The 20785-nt window shown below is 38.7% G+C and overlaps 2 protein-coding genes across 13 annotated transcripts in view; both read left to right on the forward strand.

The window, feature by feature from the left end:
- Positions 1-769: 769 nt before the first annotated feature.
- On the forward strand, positions 770-5248 carry LOC135946447 (uncharacterized). The gene is made up of 4 exons (XM_065494661.1): positions 770-1040; positions 1106-1283; positions 1346-1488; positions 3788-5248. The coding sequence occupies exons 1-4, from the start codon at positions 986-988 to the stop codon at positions 3889-3891; spliced, it is 480 nt and encodes a 159-aa protein (XP_065350733.1). The 5' UTR covers positions 770-985; the 3' UTR covers positions 3892-5248.
- Positions 5249-6900: 1652 nt separating this feature from the next.
- The window catches only part of sick (sickie), a 29395-nt gene continuing 15510 nt past the window's right edge, over positions 6901-20785 (forward strand). For 6 of the 12 annotated variants that reach the window (XM_065496492.1, XM_065496493.1, XM_065496497.1 and 3 more), the window contains exons 1-4: positions 10678-10801; positions 12968-13085; positions 14344-14396; positions 19919-20139. In XM_065496492.1, the coding sequence (XP_065352564.1) occupies positions 10724-10801; positions 12968-13085; positions 14344-14396; positions 19919-20139 (470 nt within the window). In that variant the 5' untranslated portion in view covers positions 10678-10723. Of the gene's footprint in view, positions 7047-7380; positions 7572-10677; positions 10802-12967; positions 13086-14343; positions 14397-16590; positions 16611-19918; positions 20140-20785 lie in introns of those variants that run through there. The other 6 variants (XM_065496491.1, XM_065496496.1, XM_065496498.1 and 3 more) reach the window with 3 other exon arrangements.

A 20785-nucleotide genomic window follows, 5' to 3' on the forward strand; every position in this document is an offset into this window, starting at 1 on the left:
AAGCATTATCAAAATTCATGTTTAAAATATTGTCAGCCACCGGTGAAAATGGCCACTTTTTGCAATCTTTTACCATAGAGTCCGGAAATGCGAAAATACCTCCTGTAGCCTTTACGCTGCGAGCCAACGGGCGGTTTTCAAATTAATAACACATACTGAGCGAAAAAAATATTACACAACTGCGCTAATTGAAAAGTGCGAAAAGTGCGTCTCAAAAATGAAACCGCCTAAAACCTTGAAGCAGTCGAGTTACATTACTTATTGTTAGAGGCGGTAACTTTCCGAATTTCGCATTGTTTTCCCAGCATTTATTACACCACCAGCATTATCAGGACACGACACGTTGATAGCGCCTGTGGTGCCATTCAGCACCAGCACCCGAATTTCAAGGGCGTCCGTTGACCGGCCCATGGCCATTTGCTGTCGTTGTCGCGCATCACTTATAACGAGAAAGGCACGGCCACCTGGCCGTCCTGGCCTCACCTCCAAAAAGAATAATCGATTGTAACTGCGCAAAAATCGCGAAAGCACGTGCTTCCTCCTCTCAACCAATAATATCTTAATTGTATTTTCAAACACGTGCTCCGACCACGTGAAGTAGTGTATGTACACCTTGCCTGAGAATGTGCAATAACACAGAATTATTTTGAACTCCCATCGGAGCCGGATCTTAGTTTGTGGCTGGCCGACGGGTGGCAGCACTGCGCAGAAGCTCATTCCGCGATCCGCGAGCACACGCGAGACGAGATGACGAGAGCGGGGGCACACCCTTTCAGTGCGAGTCTGCGATTTACGAGTCAGCGGACACGAAAAACAAGACAAGTGGAAAAACACGTAGAGCAAGCAGATCGAAGCGGGCGAAAAGGGGTGAAGAAGCGAGGCTTTCGCCACTTGGCGACACCCCGCGGCAGCTTGTCGCCCAGACTGCCTCAGAAGGCGATGAACACGTAAAGCAGCAGCCACCGCAGACAAACAGAAAACAAACATGCTGACCGCCACGACGTTGTCCCTCCTGTCGGCGGCCCTCGCCTTCAAATCAGGTAAAATTATCCCAAAATTTTAATGAGTTGTGTCAATTACTAATTCTTTCCGGTTACTATTACAGTCGAAAGCAAAATCTGTGATGGATTTTACGCCAACGGCATCGAGGACGACGAGAGTGGTGTCCACTGGCTGTCCTGTCCCCAGGAGGACCAGCCCTTTTACTACACGGAGTGCTGCGCCTCCAACCAGACGCTGCGATGCTGTCCCCACGGCTCCATCATCAATTACTTTGACGAACAGTAAGCGCGGGTTCAATGACCTCAACAAGAGGTGCTCAAATTCCGGCTATATGTATTTGCAGGGTGGTCATGATTGTCAGCATCATTGTCATCAGCCTGTGCGTTCTGCTGATCATCCTCACACTTGTTTGCTGCTTTTCCAGCAACTGTCCCATGTACAATTTCTGCAGAGTTACTTACACCCAAGGAGGCGTTGTTGCTTATTGTGAGTTGCTTTTTCTTTTATTTAGTTTTAGAACGTATATATTTGCCACAAATGCTGTGAACAGTGTGACCCTTTTTTGGATCTGGTGTTTAAAGGGTTCGCCAATTTTGCAATGCGCTAACTGAAAAAAACCCAGCAGTTTTGGGGTTTTCTGAATTTAATCCTGAAAAGGTCACATTTCGCGACAAAAAGCTATCGGTCTCTTGGTGAAACCAGTGGCTTTTACTACAATTTTGTAGCCATTGGTAATGGAAACTGATCTTCAGTAAAAATACTCAAAAAAGCAGTTTTTTTGCAATGCGGTGGGGTTTTCCAGGAAAATGCGGCTTTTTGCGAACTCCGTCCGTTTATTATGGGCGTTTCCTGATAGGTTAAAACGAAATGAATGAGGCTGCGCTTTTATGGTCAACTAAATATCTGGTTTACTTAGAGTAATGGGTTTTACATCATGAGCACAAATCAGAGAATTTTAAACAATTTAAGCTCATGCCAAAGTTAATTCAAGCCAAACTCTAACTAAAAACTAAATGTCCCAGAAACCAACTCAAGTTAATAATTTATTTATTTTAGGCTCTTTTATTAAAATATACTATTTTTGCCAACATTTTCCTTTTTAAAGTTTGTGCAATTATAACAGGCATGAATGAACTCAAAAAAAGACACCGTTTTGGTAGGAGGTCTTTAAATCTTGGTATAGATGTTGCTCTAGTTTACCTTAATAGTCAGACCTGAAAATTTCAGAATGAAATTCCATAAATTGCCTATTTCACTGGGGCGTTGAAAATGTCATTTTTATTAATAAGACTAACTTTTTTGTTACTAGAGATAAGCTGAAAAAATCAGTATTTAAAATATTCCACTGATTATGCCCTTGTGGCGCCTTCTCGCCACTACTGTCCTACTACTTTGCATTTAACCTGTATCGCCAGGTGGCAGTACAAAGGTGTGCGACAAGCAGTGCACCCTTACTGCACCTTCTCCCCCACTGCACCTTAAGCCTCGCACCAAAGCAGTCGCAACACAATATTTGCGATATCTAACTCTAGAACGGTCGTTGATCGCTATACCCTACGCCATTTTTGGAAGGTCCCGAAATTTTGAAATATTTAAAAAAAACCACATATTGAAGGGAATCAAATTTTCCAAATTTTAAATAGTCAAAATGTAGCTCATTCAATAGAAAATGACATATAAAAAATGGCGACAAGCTCTGTTTTTCCTTTTTGAGATGTTCGCAACCGATATGGGAAAAAAACGAAAAAATTGAGAAAATTGGCTGGCAAGTTACCGTGCTTTTCAAATGGCAATGGCTGTCTCCTTACTTGAAATCCGATTTAATTTAAAAACCAAGAGTTTCCCCAATAAGTGGCATACACAATTGGACAGATCTCGACGAGAGGAATCGGAATATGCCAAGAAAATATGTTCGAGCACTGTAAATTTTGGAGAAAATTGGCAAAATTTGAATTTGTATTGTAGGAAGTTCATTTTTTTATTATTGCAAATTGTTGAACAAATTGTTTATCGGTCAATTGTTTAAGGCATCCGACAATTTAAATAATTTTTAATTGTTGCCCTCTATCATTCCACTTTAACAAGCAGGCATGCTCCAAAAGCACGATTTTTTTTAAATCCCGATTTGAAATAGACATTGTTGGGCTAAATTATACAGCGGATCATTTATCCTTTACGGGGAAGGACTAAAGTTAAAATGTATTCCAATTGTTCCCTCAATCAACCCTTCAACCAATCCTATCAATAAAAAGTGAAAAAATCCGATTGCAAAGAAAAAGATGAAAACTTTACGATAGTATTAGCAAATATTTTAAAATGGAATATTAATTTAATTTTTTTCATTTGGGGATATTGTTTGAAGGGGTGGTTTGGGGATGGTTGAAGGGACTGAAAACGGCGACAAAGAAAGTATAATTTTAATTCTCTTTGCGTTAAAAATTTCCTGAAAAATTATAACTAGCGATGCAAAATTATGCTTTTTATCTACAGATTTTGAGTAAATTTAGACGTTTTTTAAGGTTTTAATTTTCACTTTGGTTCAAGTGGCTTGAAATTGTCCCGCAACGATTGGAGGCTCACAAAAAATAGTTGATCGTCTACATTTCACAGCCCTAGTTTCGAAGTTTAGTTTTGACCGATTAAAAATGGGAAACATTGCAATTTTTAAATGGTTTCCTTACCTGACTGTAAAAGAAAATGAAAAATTTCCAATTTTCCTATTCAATTTTTAAATAATATTTGATCTTTGAATGGAGTTTATTAAATAATTTTGATGCGTCAACAGCTACCAAAGAGGAGGAACCCCTGACCAACCCTCCAGACGAGCCCGAGCAAAAGAGCTACATCCCCAGCTCGGCTGTAAAAATCAAGATGATGGATGAGGTTTAACTCGACCAAGTGATTTTAGCTATCCTATTAATGATTTGATGCGAGCACCGATTTGTCTGCTAGTCTGCACTCACCCTCAAGTTGTAATTTACGTTGTTGTCTCTTAGGCGCACCTTTTATTGTTATATGTATTGTACTGTTGTTAATCCCTCCATTTTTGATTAGTTGTATGCTTAAGAGCCTGCTTTCCCAGGGCTGTGACTGAGTGTCAAAAGGGCTGGACTACGAATTTTGTTGCAGTATTATTTTTCTACGCTGCGAGGTTGTATTTTTTATACCGTGTAATTAGTACAAAACGATGCATTTATTTTCACCACCGATTGACGATGATTACTTCTTAATTTATCTACATACCACCCACGCACCTCTGTTGTTGAACAATGGTTGAGATTTTTCAGCAGGGTTCCGAGAGTAAAACCCGAGGTTTTTGGATTTTTCATTTCACACAGCATAAAATTCAAAAATTATCTGACCCAAAAAACAAAGTAGTGTTCGTCAAAAATGGTTAAAACCGGGTTAAACCAGTTGAAGCCAGCCCGCCGAGGTTTTCGGAACCCTGTTTTTCAGCGGCCTTTTGTGCATTCTGCCCTTCTGTCAGTGTTTTCCGATACTCGACGCTAAACGTGTGTGCATTACAATTCTCACAATCAAAACGATGTTCTCGAATCTCAATTATTACTGTTAGATGTAGCCAAGTCTCAAAATATGGAACAAAGTGTGACAAACAAACTTAACCGCACTCACATTTAGAGAATAGAGCCTATGTTTAGTTGTAGATGAACAGCTTTTAGGCAGTTAGGAAATTAAAAATAAGACGTTCTGGTGAAATTGGAAAATAATGTCCGTCCTGTGGGACTTCAAAAGTGTCTAATTCTTTATCTGGAATCTTGTACAAAAACCTGTAGCAGCAGAAAGAAAGCCAACTGTGAGGAGTATTTTCCTTTTAATTTTTCTAGTATAACTCTTTACTAGGATTTTAATAATATATCCTGCTTTGAAATGCAAATAATGGAATGCTCCTCTTGTGTACCAAACCGAGATTTTTAAATATGAAATTTTGTGCCTCACTTTTTACTGAGCGACCATATTTTTATTCTGATAAATATGATATTAATGTGAAATTAGATTTGCACTTACCGCCTTTTGAATGTTGCATTATTCTGCGTAATTTAATAATACAGCTGGTGTTTAAAGATTGAAGCATAAATTGATTGGATTGCAGCCTTCTCGATCCTTTGGCAACTTTTCCTGATTGAATCTGTACAAGCACAAACTGCCTTATTTCTGAAACTACACTGACTTTGTACTTAAATTCGCAAGACTAATAAAATGAATCTGAGCAGATTTAAATTGAGAATGATGTTTTATTGTTGAATAAAGAACAAAAGTGTGGGAAAAATTCACTTCTCAACAAAAAATTAAAAACATTTTTTTAAAAAAAATTCAAGCTACCAAAAAAATTGGAGCCTGCAAAATAATTCAAAGAATTTTGCGGATTTTTCAAATATTTTTATCATTACTTATCAGATTTTTTAAAACGGTTGATGTAAAAGGCCGCATTTAAATTTGGCTCTGGATTTTGCAGGGTTTCTTTTTAAAATTGTATTATAATTGACTATTATGTTTTTGACTTCCGAGTAGTGAAATATTGGAACGAAATGCCACATACACTTAAATCTTGTTCAATAGTTCAGTTCCCATCGCTTTGCAGTGCGTATGTGTTCGCAAATTTTTAAGGTGTTGAACATTCTAGTTTGGGCTCATTCCGACTTTGCTCCTAGGAGCAAGGTTTTATCAAGTTGTTTGCCAGGAATGGTGCCCTTTCTCACTTCATTTTTTTCTACTTCTGACTTGTCGTATTGATGTATTTGTATATTTGTATTTAAGTGAGAATAAACATCTATAAAATAAACATATAAATAAATACTGTGTTTACAACGTAAAAGTGAAAATCAGGAGGTAAAATGTTTAAAAAGTGCAAGCTTTTCACATAAATTTCCAGCAAAGCTGATTAAAAAAAAAAACTATGAAACGCGCAACTGAAATTATGTATTATTTTAATTTTAATTCAAGGCTGTGGTTTTCTTGCTCCGAAAATATGGCAAAATTGTATTCTTTGATGAATTCCTCAAACTTAATTAGATGACTAATTAAGCACCCAGCAATGAGTTTCGTAAATTTGCTTTCAAAACAATTAAGCTTGACTTGAACCCTAGTAAATAGAGAGTTTGACGGGGTGAATCAGGGCGAATTTCTTTCAAATTTTACATTTTGAAAGAACAAAAATTAATTTTCAAATAAACACATTTACACAATTATTAAAACAACCCTTTCAGAACAAAAGTTAGTCCATTTTTTCATCAATGACTGTCAGAGGAATTACACTTCATGCTGTTTTCCCTGTTTTCGCAGCCACGGAATAATCTTCCCTGTCATTTTTATTTGTCTCGTCATCAGAGTCTTTAAAAGTCCATCTACTATGTCGTCGGAATTGTGCCGATATAGTGTTGTCATGCCTTATAAAACGAAATCAAAACATACCGAACGACTACTGTCTTTGCCTTTGCCGGCCGGCGCAAGCGAAAATCAATTAAAAATTCAAAGAGAGGCGAGTGACCGAGTGAAGTTCAACATTCAAAACAAGCAGAGCCGCGTGAACATGTGACGCGAGTGCGAGTAAATCTGGAAGGGAGGAGACCTCATTCATTATTCCACTCCCGTCTGCGCGGTAGTTTGTTGCATAAGTTATGGCAATGCTGTACAACTTTAGCAGCGACACTGAATCAAATTAAGTCGGGTTTTGCTACGGATGATCGGTGATTATCAAGTACTTAGACGTGTCGGTGCTTACACTGGCTTTAATCTTGATTTAGATCATATTTAAAACATTGAAAACATAATTTTCAATTTAAAAAATAAACTTCTTATGAACTTGAGTATAGTTAAATCTACAAAAACCATGAACTCTGAAACGCACGCCCATGTTTTGCTCTTTTTCGACCTGCTCATTCCTGCACATACACAACACGGCGGCCACGCCCTCCGTACTGTCAAAGTGTCAAAATTATCTGCGGTGCGAATCCCGAATTCGGCATGAAGGGCGGCGGTGCCGACATCGAGCCGAAAAAGTGATCGAGCTGGCAGCACGACCGCAGGTGAGTCGCCGTCGAACGGTTCTCGCGGCCGGTTGCGCAACCTGAGCGCCAGGTCGGTCGCACCTTTGCCCAGGTGGTGTCCGCATGTGCCGTTTTCGCTCCGTCGAGCACAGTCGCGCTAGTAATTATCCCAGGCTGTCACCCATACCGTCGTGTTGTGTCAAAAAACGTGAGTTTCAAGGGGTGTTCAACCCCTTTTAGGCTTTTAACGACGGAGAATCGAGATATTTGAAAAGAAAACTCCTTTTTAATCGGGCCCTGCTGACCTTTTCAGTCATAAAATCCTGAAATTTGACTGAAACAAACACTCCCATGGTTAATTTTCTTGTTTCAGGTCTCTAAAACGGCTGTAATGGCCCTCTCAAGGCCCCAAGGATGAAAGGCAGCAGTTGTCTCTGCTGCCTCCGCCTCGCAATTTACGCAATTTAATTGGCCACAGCGCGAAATTATTGCTAATTAAGGACGTATATCACGATGGCATCACCGCAGCAAACCAAGAAATACACCGCCAAGGAGACTATTGAAGTGAGTATCATTCAAAAAATTTTTATATTAAAATTTCACCGCAATAATTTTAAAAATTAAAGGTAAATATTCAAATTGTGATAAAATACTAAGGTTTTATTTTGAACTCTTCCGCCTGATACTTGACAAATTGATAAAATCGTGATTTATAGCTCTGCTGATTTTTTTAAAGTGGAATGATACTGGGCAACAATTGAAAATTATTTGAATTGTTCGATGCCTTAAACAATTGACCGATAAACAATTTGTTCAACAATTTGCAATAATAAAAAAGAAGCTTCCTACAGTAAAAATTCAAATTTTGCCAATTTTCTCCAAAATTTACAGTGCTCGAACATTTTCTTGGCATATTCCGATTCGTCTCGTCGAGATCTGTCCAACGGTGTATGCCACTTATTGGGGAAACTCTTGGTTTTGAAATTAAATCGGATTTCAAGTAAGGAGACAGCCATTACCATTTGTAAACTTCCAGCCAATTTTCTCAAAAAATTACAGCGCTCCTTAGGTCAATTTAGGCTTTAACTGAATCCTAAGGGACGAGTTTATGCATTGGCAACAAGCATTTTCCAGGCTTTGCAGTATCATTCCTCTTTAAATAATTTTTGTTCACGAGGGATTAGTGCCGCGGATTTTCCCTTTCTTAACATCAAAGTATGACATTATTATTTGCTTTCTCTTTCCGGCAAAACTCTCGTCAGAACAATAAGGAAAAAAAGGGTAAATATATTCATAAGATTCTCAATTTTGATTCTCGTGTGAAAGACTTCTGTCTGCTGGCATGGCTCATTGTCGGTTAATTTCTCGTCTCGCTGGAGATCGCTTCCCATTATACGCACACTTGAGGAGCACTAGCACGCACTCTCATTTATTTTTTCAAGCGCCTATATTCCCTCTCGACACACATCTTAATCACGTACCAAAGAAAAGCTCTCGCAGGCAATTAAAAGCACTTTTCGTATCGGCGGCTCACACACACAAAAAAAAATGGTTGGTTAACTGGCGCCAAACATGTTGAGAGGCGGGTGTTAATTGAGGGTTAAACGTTTCATCGTGGGTTTAGACTAAAAAAACATGGGACTTGACAATTTGTTCGGGTCATGAAGCAATGCCGTTTAAGATGACATTTTTATTACCAATAAAAATTTTCTTTTGAAATTGTTGGGTAAAAAAAGGATTAAGGTTTCAAGGGGCTAGAAAAGTTTTTCAAGTGCACGGTTCTGAGAATTAATCAAAGGCTTATAAATCATCGTTAACTGACCGGAGCCCCGTGATTCAATTAAGACTAATTGATCTCTTTCACGCTCGTGGCTTCAAGGAAAGAGAAAAGCAAACTTACGCTTCTCACTGTCCGCCTTACATTAGTTAAATTTTTCAAAGTCCCTTGTAGACAAACAATTTCGCTATTTTTGTCGACAGCAACAGGGAAAGACTGAAATAAATTTATTTGAATCATTCATCACTCAATAATCCGTTTGGCATGCATCCAAAATAATTCTAAAAGGTGAAAATGAATACAAATTAATTTAATGAATCGAACGAAAAACTTTGAATCACAATTTAGTTTAATAGCTAAGAAAATATCGTTCTTCTTCCGACTTTCAAATGTTTTTTATCCTTGTACGTATTTTTAAGAATTAAGTGTTTATAAATAAATTTTCAAAGTACTGGGGAAATCTAGGTGAAATGTCACAAGGGTTTTTAATGGCCTGAGGAAACTGCAGGCCAGAGGCATTGTGGCGTAATATGCACTAAAAAGATGGCATTCTTCCAAAGTGGTTACCTCTTGACACCAAACCGTTTTTCAAAATTGAACGTCAGGATAAAGAAATGAAAACTCGCAGGCCGCATTCTTTCTGAGATTTACGTTCTGCTGGCTTTTATAGGAAAATTATATTGGCAGAAATTTAAATTTTCGAAAATATAATAAAAATCGGTTGACGTTATTTTTACCATTCTTTTAGTATTTAAATCTGGCGCCAGCAGTTTATTTTCAATTTTAGGGCGATTTTAGACTTAATCCTGCTGCTGGGAATGCAACGCTTTAATGATTTCCATTTTATGTGCTGAAAACAATAATCAGTTCAGCCGTTCGCCTTAGAAATGTCTTTTTTTACGATTCTATGGTGATTGGCTGGACAAATTTTTGGTTCGAGCATAACAAAAGAAATCATTTAAAGTGAAGATTAACAGTGTCAGGATTTAGGGTTCGCCAATTTTGCAATGCGCAAAATGCACCACTAGTTTTTTGGGCAAAATACCAGCTGGATTTTTCCGAATTTAACCCAGAAAAGGTCACATTTCGCGCAAAAAAAGTCACTAATTTTGGAAAATCACGGTTAGTGTAAAAATGTTCGATCTTTCGATGAAACCAATGACATTTTTACTGATTTGTAAAATTATCTATTTTTGGTCAGAATCATGAGAATTTTTGATTTTCAATTAAAATGCATGTGTTTTGGAAAATTGCAGTAAACCCCGCAAAAATTGTTTGCAATGCAGTGGGTTTTCCGGGAAAATGCTTCTTTTTGCAAACCCTGGTCAGGATTGTGTCTGAAATCGCAGCGGAATAAGTGCCTTTAAATCGAAAGTAACCGCTGGCGCCATCTATTTGCAGCTTAAAACTTCGAACATTAATATACGCTTTCGCAACTGGATTTTTTTTTTAAATTTTAGCAAAAGCAAGGAATGTCGGCAAATATATAGATAACTTCAAAATTGTCTCTTTTATTTAATTTTAAAATGGAACATTATTTAAAACGGCTTAAGAGCATAGTGTTGAACTTCCAATACGATAAATACTGCGCGCTGAGTGCGTGTTTTCCTCAAAACTTCCTTTCGGAGGCGATGGAGGCTAAAATTAGCTCCAGCCAGCATCTCCTTTATTTTTAACACGCGTGCGAGACTCACGCTCGCTGCCGCTCCGTCCAGATTTCGACCGAATGAGTAGTATAAATAAATTTGTACATTTAACCGAACGCACTAACGAACTGCCTGAGAGAGCCGCGGCGTCGGCGGCGGCGAGTCTTGGGTGTGGAGGAGCACGAGGCGGCGCACACACAAAACAACACAACACAACAGTGTGTGTGTGCGCGCTCGTTAATTTGCAGCCGCCCAGCGAGTGTGCGAGACGGTGTCGCTCTCTTGGAGAAAACATGTCCCTTCTGGACGTGGCCGCGTGCATCATGGCACCCAAGCAGGACGAGCGAGAACGCCAGATGGACATTATCCAGGTATTGCCAGACGCATAGCCTACTGTTTGTTTGGCCTCTCATCATTTTTATAAACCCTTTCCTTCCTTCGTCCGGCGGGCGGACGGCCTGCAATCTTTATTGCTGCCTGGCCTCTTCCGCGCCACTCTGCAAGATAGCCCCTGGGTCGCCACTCTCTGTCCGCAAGCAGCAGGATCTTTTTTTAATTTTTTTTTTCAGCCACATGCGAGTGAAAATTGAACTGGGTTTTTAGTTCTAATTTCCTGATTAATAAGAGTTTTAAATTTATTTATTTAGCACCCATTTGATTCCATTTTCTTCGGACGCATTTTAAGTTTAGGTTGTCTCCATCTTTCTGACGGAGTACGGTACTCCGGGTTTCCCCATTAACCCACGACATAAATCTCGCAGATGAATGTCTTTTGTGAGGAATCCTCTGCTTTTGACTAGAAATTATCATCGCCGTGGCCATTAGCGCTACATTCTTAAGGTGTTGATAATGGTCGTTAAGACGTGTTAATGCTAACGCCTTATTAGATGGGAACAATCTGAGGTGAATGTTAATTATTTCAACGGATTATTGTTCATTCGACTGTTTTTGAACTTTTTATCCATGATATAATTCCACAAATAATACAGAAATTGCCGAAATTTAATTCTGAAAATTTAATGGCAGCGTGGGGAGTGAGTTTTAAAATATAATCATGACCCAAAGAAAGCGAACAACTAATTTTCAATTGGGAAAAATAAATAAATGAATTAAAACTGTCACAAGTTCAATTATTCATTTATTTACACAAAATACTACATCATCCCTACGATCTCAATTGAACTTTGTTGCATTTTTCGCTATATTTGATTAATTGATAATCTCATAAATAAAATGGAGCCATGGTTCCTTGCTCTGGTACATCAGAAGTAGGTGATTCTGGATTCAACCTTCAGTATGTCCACCAATTTTGCTAATACTGCTTCGTAAATTCAGAAAGACGAAGTTGTACTGGGTACCAGCGTTTTATAATTCCAATTCAGACTGTTAAAATCTCTGCAGCGGATTACTCGTAGTAGATATCTTCGTGTCTCAAATATACAAGCAATATTTTTACGAGATAATCTAGCACTTCTACAAGTTCTGAATATGTTAGGTCAACTGGTGGTCGCGTCACCTCAGCAGGTGGGTGGGTAGCATTACCTGGCACTGAAATTAAATCATTTTAAAGTTGCGTTATTCTGAATTTAGAATTTAGCAGGAACGGATTTGAAATTAGACGGAAACTGTATATTTAAATTTTCTGGCAAGTTCCCACATTATTCAACGCTCCCGAGAACCAAACGGAGCTTTAAATACAATATAGTATAAGCCAAAATTCTTCTTAATAACCGTGAAACAGTAGTCGAGAAATAGATTCTCCCTCTTAAGTCACAATATAAAAAAAGATTTAAATAAACAACTACCTGAGCCAAGCGGAGCAACAAAAAAAAAACGACAATCGCAGCACGCATTTTGTTTCGTGTTCACAACCAGACGAGAAGTGTCTAACTTTTAAAAATGTTTCCAAGGGCATAATAAATGGATTTTTTTGTTGAGGAATACTTTTTTATTTAAGTTTAATTTGAAGAGAAAAAAAATTCCGAGTATACATAAATTGTTAACTGCAGAGGTGTTGAAATAATTACTTGAGCGATATTTCAGTGTAACAATTCCCGAAACACGCCCTTGCTCCTAAATTTCACTCGCACGCCAAATACCGAGAGAGCTAGCCTTTGGCAGGGTCGAAGAAAATAAGTGTAGCGCCGTTTCTGCGAATTTCATTAAGGAGGAATCATGTTTGTCAACCGGCTGAGCCGCCCGCCCGCGTCTCGCGGGTTGGCCTTCGCTCAAACCCAAGAGTTGGCGTGCTCTGTATGAAAAGTGCAAGTAACGAAAGTTGGTTCTCATTGTCATTGCTGGGCTCACTCACTCACTCACTCGCTCGCAGTGAGAAAGAAACTGGGCTGGCCGGCTGCCTAAAAATTGCTATTGTAATTTATTCTTTCCATCTCGGCGCGACATTGGAAACAATGGCTTTGCGTCATGCTCCTCTTTTGCATAATACACACAACACACAGATGAAACTGTTCAGAGAAAAGAAATGAATACACATATAATTTCTTTCCAGGCTAAAAGTATTCGTGTCTTGTTCCCAGATCTACATCGACTGGGCCAACCACTACCTGGAGAAGGTGCACTCGAAGCGCAGGATCCAAGATCTGCAGACGGACGTTTGTGATGGCATACTGCTCTGTGATATTGTTGAAGCTGTCAGTAAGTGTCGTTTGTTCACCTGTGAGCAGGAAGCAAGCAGGATTATACTCACTATCAGATCAAACTTCATGACATCTCATACTATCGGCCGAATAAAATCAGACGCGCATTTGGCCGCACGGTCAAGGTCAATTGAGGTCAAGCAACCTTAACTTGGCGCTCGCTCAAACACGATTATAGGAGGTTTTATTTTTGTGTGATGAAAATTTGCATTGTTATTGTTCATTCGTTCTGGAAAAGCAAATATTTTAAAGCGATTAAAAAAAATGAGAAGTAAAATTTTTAAAATTAAACAAAGTGTTTTTTATTTTATAAATTACATTTCATGAAAGTTTAGCCTAATTGACAAATTTTTTCGATTTTTACTGGTTACGCCCTTTTTTGAGCAAAGGAAATTAATTGCTTCCGGGGTGAGAAAAATTATGAAAATTGAATAGTGAAAAGATAAAAAGAATAGTACTTTTGAATCTTGAAAGTTTTTTTTAATTCACCAGTTGCATAAACCCTAAGTGTTCGAAGCCGCCAACAGATGGCGCCACCGTAGACTTTCGATTTTAAGGCACTTCCGCTGCGATTTCAGACTCAATCTAGCTACTGTGCATTCTTCAATTAATTTGCTGTTTTTGACGTTCTGAAAACAAAAATTGGTTCAGCCAATCGCCGTAGAATCGTGAAAAACTATTTTTTGAAATAAAAAAATATTTTCCAACGTTTCTACGGCGAATGGCTGAACCGATTTTGGTTTTCAGCACGTCAAAAAAAAGCAAATTAATTAAAAAAAGCAAAATAGCTAGATTGAGTCTGAAATCACAGCGGAAATGCCTTAAAACCGCTTAAAACAAAATTTTTAAGAAAGTCTGTGGTTGCGCCATCTGTTGGCGACTTCAATAACTAAGGGTTTATGCAACCGGTCAATTGCAGATTTTCAAAAGGGGTCCGTGTTTGGCCTCATTAAAATTCACCAGTTGATAGAAGCATCAAAATATGCATATATTCAGAAAGATGATTAAATTTCCAGTGTTTTTCTCACAAAATTCTACTGAAAATTGTAACTGGCCGTTAGAGAACCTTTGAAAATTTTTGGGGGAAATCAAAATACCCAAAATTAAGTTAATTTATTCGAGAATCATCTGAATTCTGAAAAATAGAAGGAAAGATTTTTTTCCTTTAGTGCTCTAAAAAGAATGCAAAGAATCAAATCGGTTTCGTTTTAGACGTGTTGTAAAAAAATCAAAATAATAATAAAATTTTTTTTCAGCAAATCGGAAAATTGCTAAAGTCAACCGGAAACCGAAGAACCCAACTCAAATGGTGAGTATAATCTCTTGGAGCATTCTCACAGATGTAATCACATCCGCGAACCAAAAGCGATCAGAGAGACCAATTTCCCGGCAAAAAGCCTTGACGTCCCGAGGCAAAATTGGCCCAAGCGAGGGATTCGTTTTATTGTTTACATCCTCGGAATTATATTTCCTCTTTCGCAGGTGCCTCGGATGGCACTGCAGCCGTGACTAATGGAGCCAATTTGAACGCATTAAATCGCTCCTGTAACGATTTAAGCAGCTGATTGTTAGTAAACCGCCGCATTACACGCGAATGTACATCACGAGCACACACAACGTGTGTTTTTAGGTCTTTAAGGTTGCGTGACTTGCGATTCGCTCGCTCAACTGTGAATGCAGCTGAAAATGCATTCATTTTGCCTTTCTCGCTTTGTCCGCGCGAATGATGTCGGTGCCTTTGTAATAATTGCCCTGAAGTGATAAAGCGAAATTTTAAAAATATGCGTCTGAGGTGGTCTTTCTCGATTGTTATAACAACTACTGAGGAATGAGGAATGGCGAGACCTTTCAGTAGCAGATTTCTTGAAAGTCTTGACAAAAAATCGTCATGTATAAAAAAAATCACGGAAATAATTTAGTTTATAAACTCGTCAATTTTAAAAAAAAATAAGTTGTAATTTTTGCCTTCGCAAATATTTTACCGCCAATTATCACTGTGCGCAAACATATTGGAGAAAATCGATGTTGGTTTTGGCAGGGCCTGTTCATGCTGATAATTATTCTTTGCATAAGTTTTGAATCTTATCTCGCTTCAAAGATTGTTCATAATTCGGTCGCTCGCTGCGGAGATTTCACAGTGTGCGCAATATCACCCCTGTGTTATTGATTCTGTGGTGCAAGAGGGGCAATTCCGCCCTTGCCATAGCGAACAAGTGGGCGAGCGGCGAATTACGGCAATAATTGCGTAATATGCGCTGCTGTGACGCATCGTGCGGAAACAACCTGTTGCGCGCACCCTCTTCCCCGCATTTTCGTCACATTTCGTAAGCAATAATTGAGCAAAAAGCTGATTTTCTCATTTTATTAACAAATTTTTTTGAAATGATTTTTTTCCTGTGACGAAACCAAAACAATGCATGCCCTATCCCGTGTAAGACAACATCGCTTAAAAAAAAGGAGTGACTCAGTCGTCCGTGGACGGTACTAGCGGAAAATCGGCCGGCAAAAAGATGAATGAGTGTGACGCGGCGTCCGAGCTGGAGAATTGGCATAAGGCGCGCGATTATGCGACACGGCATGCCTTTCCTCCCGGCAGTTGTGTCATTTATTTCTCCTTCTTGGGGAGTGAAAAATTGAATCTGTGCTAAAATCAAAAGTGTTTTTATTTACTTTTTAAAATAACCCAGAGTTTATTTTACTGCTGGTCGTAAATTTTATTGATTTATTGATTCCCCGGATTCTCCACTCAAATTTAAATAATTGTTAAATAAAAAAAAACATTTTTTGTCGCTCTGCTTTTGACGTTTCTCCTTAATCAGGGTTGCAAAAACCCCTCATTTTTTTTACAAAATTTCAGCGCAGTGAAAAAAACCGTCTTTTCAATTTTAGTTTCTTGCAATTTACACCTCAGTTTTTAATAATTTTCTAATTATTAGCCTCGACATAAAAAATTGTCAGAGAGAAATTTTTGGAGAAATTGAGGCAGTAAATGGCAATTTAAAAGAAAAATCTGCACAATAGAGGAAATTTTGACCGCCCCGACCGCAAATTTTAAATTTTCACAGTGGAAATAGGGAATAAATTAATTTTATTTAAATAAAAAACCCAGTGGTGAAAAAAACTGGGTGGTAAGCAAATGCAACCCTGTCCTTAATTGATGAATTTCACGACCAGATTTTAAAATCCACCCGTTTTAGAATTAACAATGATTTATTTCGACCACATGGTTAATTTTCTCAAAGGGATTTTGCACAAATATTTAAATATATATCAAATAATAATAATAAACGGATGGCTATCTCTGGAGCATGCAATTCATGCGAAATGTTTACAAAATCGAAGAAGAGCCGATCTGTCACATCCCTAATAGTGTCTGGCGAGCGGGCGGAGTGAGTCAGTGAGATGCAGCAGCGGCGAGTGTGGTGTGTGTCAGTGACGTAGCCAGGGCCCCTAGCTTTTCTTCCTGTTGCTTTCCGCCAGCCAGCCAGCGCAGTTAGTTGGTGTCGACCGGCGGTGCTGCGAGGTTGGTGCTCTCGTCCCTGCCAGAGAACGAACGAGCCGAGCCGGCCGCTGCTTCCCTTTGATTGTTTGTCAATTCGGACGACGAGTGAGTGAATCGAATCCTCCGCGCCCGCCAGCAATTTTGTGTGCAATTTTCCCCCGACGCCTCTTCCGCTCGCAAATCGTTTGCGGCGGCCGTCGGTCGTGCTCATGTTTGGCCAGGTGTTCGCTAATTTTGGCCCGTTTTTACTCTCTGGGTAAGAGTGAAAACTGTTTTTTTCTTTACACGCCGAGCAGCGGAAATCGGACTTGCCAAGTAAATATTATAAGTTGTCGGCTTGTTAGGGTGACATTGTATTGTTAAAAAATATTTAAGTGTTCCGTGAATATTAATGACTTATTGTCACCTACCTGATTTCTGATTAATCGGCCTTGGCGGGATAATCAGCTGACAGAAAAATCAAATTGGAACGTAATGAAGATCAATCCCGAACCTAAAAATCAATTTTATTTATTTTTTGTAAATTAGAGCTTTTTAAGGCTGGCCTGATTTTCCGCAATAATTCAGTCAGCTAGGTACTCCAGATCTCCCTCATCCAAAATAAATTAATTATCAGCACAATTTTCATTTTAAAATGATAAAATTTCATTACCAAATACATTATTTCCCTAATTTTAATGAACAGAAATGTGCGGCAGTTAAGATTTTCTCGTCAGAGAACCAGGGCATCGTGTATACAATCTTCCTGAACGGTATTTTTTTTTTTAAAAAAAATTATGCACTCACTAGATTTAAAATTGAGCGGCCCACATTCAAATCCGCGCACGAACAACGACCTTGGCCTTTGTTGTTTTGCCCGTCGTCTGCCGTTGCAAACCTTTTTATCCCGAAATGCCAGTCGTAAAAGCTAAGAGGGCGTACGCAAAAGCATTTTTTGATGGCTTGTTTTTTTTCGCCGCTCGGACTAAATCGCATCAAAAGCGGCAACAGAAGCCAAAATTGCTCAGGCGCGTGTGGAACAGGAAATTGGCGGCATTTTTCTGCTCACTTTTACGGATTCTTTGATACAGCATGGCCATAAATAAATGATCCGCAGTATCGAATTCGGCTTCGCACTCTCGAACACTGCTGTGGGGAAATTCAACGCCGGAAAACGTCAAATCTGAACCAGAAAAATTCATTAAAATAATTTGATCAGGGTGTTTAAAAAAAGTGCAGTGAGTGGTAAAAAGCGGTTTTTTTAACCAGTTTCGTGCATGCGATGTTTGCACCTCAGTTTTAAATATTTTTCTAATTATTTGCTCACGACCTCGACTTGAAAAATTGTCAAAGATAAATTTTTGGAGAAATTTAGGCAGCAAATGGCAATTTGAAAGAAAAAATCTGCACAGTAGAGGAAATCTCGACCACTCCGACCGCAAATTTTAGATTTTCCCAGGGGAAAAATGGAATAAATTAATTTCTTGCGGAAGAAATTGGTGAAAATTAAATTGTAAAAACCGGGTAGTATGAAAATGCAACCCTGAATTTAAGAGAATGTTAATTTTTTACCGAAATCTCGGCATTTTTAGCTCTACTCTACGCAATAAATCGTATAAATATTTGTTTTAAATTCCTGCGTGTGCATTTCTTTAAAGGTTCCCCATTTTACATAAAAAATTCATTTGTCACATGGTTCAGAGAAATCTGGCCTCAGTTCTTCGCATTCCTTCCCTTGTTTATCCCAACTTAAAGAGTGATTCATGCTAAGAATGAACTGATCCTGCGTGCTAATTAACTAAAATAATACGGCGTTTTTCCTCAAGCAGGCGGCGCCAGTCGAGAACAATTTGAAAATAAAGCCTTTCTGCTGGCCTCTTTCGTATCGTTCCACTTGTGCAGCCGAGACCCGCGTTGCCTCTCGCGCGCGCCGCAGAGAGAAAGAAAAACGATAAAGTGTAATTTTTGCCCTTACTCTCCGACTAACTGTCCTTTTCGTGTACTCACGTCGCGCGGTATGCACAAATGAAAACACTATCTGTATATATACGTATAAACGCTCGCCTCGTTCGTGAAATGATGAATTTCTGCCGCGTCCGCCTTGTCGCTGAACTCAAATCGGGCCGTAATTATACATGTATATACGATATTATGCACGGGACGCCGGCGTAAACGCCTAAGGGACTGCATGACCAAGATAAACGCTCCGATGCTCGAGAAATAATCCGATTCGGAATCTGCCTTGGCAGCCGCGTCTTCGGATCCAGTTGCACAATCCAGTTTTAACCTATATTCCGCGTGAACCGAAAATTTACTGGGTTTTGGATCACATGCCAATATCGATTTAATTTTTTATTCCGTGGATGAAAATAAATTTTAAATTGTTGTCAGTATAACGATGAGTTTGGGTTTTCAAAGGTTGTTGGCCCCGAAAGTGGTCCAATACTCTGAGCCTGCACAGGTCTAATTATACCCTGCGTGAACGGATCGATGGCCGTGAAAAATTGTCTCTTCTCGTTGTTCATTGATGTCAAATCATCTGATCTTCAAATCCTTTGAACGGTTCCAATCGATTAATTTTGATTTTTGACAGGGACCTCTTGAATATCGATATTCAAAAGGTCCGCAAAATTTTCTTTTCAAAGGCGAAATACGTTTTGTCCTGTTTTGTCTTTTTTTAAAGGGGTGACAATTGAAAATAATTTGAATTTTAAGCAGTTGATCGATAAACAATATATTTGCAAAAACAAAAAAGAGTAAAAAGCCAAAAATTTTAAATTGTTTTCCAAAATTTCCAGCGCGTGACCACATTTTCTCGGCAGATTTCGATTCCTCTCGTCGAGATCTGTCCATTACCGTGTGGAACCTTTTAGGGAAACTCTTTGTTGGGAAATAAAATAGGATTTCAAATAAGGAGACATTCCCCACTTATGAAACACTTTTCTAAAAAAATGTACACTGCTGCTCAGGTCAATTTTGGCTTCACCTGAATCCTAAGGCATTCACAACAAGCATTTTCAGGATATTTCAGTATCAATCCTCTTTCCATTTCATTTTGGCGATAAAAAGACACGTCAGCAACGTTTTGAAATCGGTTTGATTGTTGACACTGGCTGGGAAAATAAACTCGAATTTCCAGCCACCCGAGCATTTTACGAAGCAGTCCAAGGTGACACTGTGTGGCGTGTTGCACCTTGGTTGCGTGCGATATTTCCTCGTCGGTCAGGCCGACAGTGATTCACACACCATTGCAGCGACACACATTCGCACTTTTTATGCAACACGCATCAACGTGATTTCCTTCTGCTGCTTTTGAATGGTAATTGTAGGTACGTGTAATTTGGTTGCAGCTGGAGAATGTTATCTCGTGTCTGTCGCTGCTCGAGTCGATCGGCGTGGCAATCGAAGGAGTAACGGCCACCGACGTGTGCGAGGGTAACCTGAAGAGCATCCTCGGATTGTTTTTCTCGCTGTCCCGGTACAAGCAGAAGCAGAGACGCGAGCAGCAGCAGCAGCAGAAGCAACAAGCAGCAGACTCAGCACCAGCGCCTGTCACTTCCTCCAATTCCAAGTGAGCATTGTCCACATTTTTGCGCGAAAGCTGCATTTTTTCTCTCCTGATAAATAATATTACCACACGTCTCATGAAAGTGTAATTTGTTTGTGAGCTATGCGCCCTCAATTTTGTCTAGATAAGGAAAAATCTGCTCTCGTCAGAGTTTGGAAAAAAGGGCGGAGAGTTAAAAAAGAATATTTTATTTGTTTTTCGAAAAAAAAAAACACCATTTTTAACACTGTTATTTGATGAGGCCTTAAAATATAAAATTTTTCCACTCTGATGCGTTTAAAAAGACGAAGAAAATCACCGGAATGTTTCTCTAACATTGTTTTTCATGTAAAATCGTAAAAGGACAATTTTTACTAGTGTTTGTTTTGATTTTTTTACCATTACAGAAACTTTTAAGCTCCATATTTGCATTTGTTGTGTTTATAGATGTTATAAATCAATGAAACAAATGTTTTTCCCAGCTTACAATTAGAAATAAATTTGTAATTGTTTAATACATATTTTAAGGAAACGTTTTAAGTACAAATTTTTACTTTAAAATGTTTTCAGTAAATAAAAATAATGTCATTGCCTAATTAAGTAAACTCTCCACTTTTAACTTGCAAAAATTTCGAAATTTTGCTTAGAATATTAGTAAAAATTCCAGAAA

Source organism: Cloeon dipterum, chromosome X (genome assembly GCF_949628265.1).
Source record: "Cloeon dipterum chromosome X, ieCloDipt1.1, whole genome shotgun sequence".
Lineage (NCBI taxonomy): Eukaryota > Metazoa > Arthropoda > Insecta > Ephemeroptera > Baetidae > Cloeon > Cloeon dipterum.

What these genes read in the sequence shown, in the direction of transcription:
- LOC135946447 (XM_065494661.1), top strand. Translation starts at nt 986, where the DNA reads ATGCTGACCGCCACGACGTTGTCCCTCCTGTCGGCGGCCCTCGCCTTC. An exon ending in GGCCCTCGCCTTCAAATCAG is followed by an intron (nt 1,041 to 1,105) that starts GTAAAATTATCC and finishes TTACTATTACAG; the next exon opens with TCGAAAGCAAAATCTGTGAT. An exon ending in AGGAGGCGTTGTTGCTTATT is followed by an intron (nt 1,489 to 3,787) that starts GTGAGTTGCTTT and finishes ATGCGTCAACAG; the next exon opens with CTACCAAAGAGGAGGAACCC.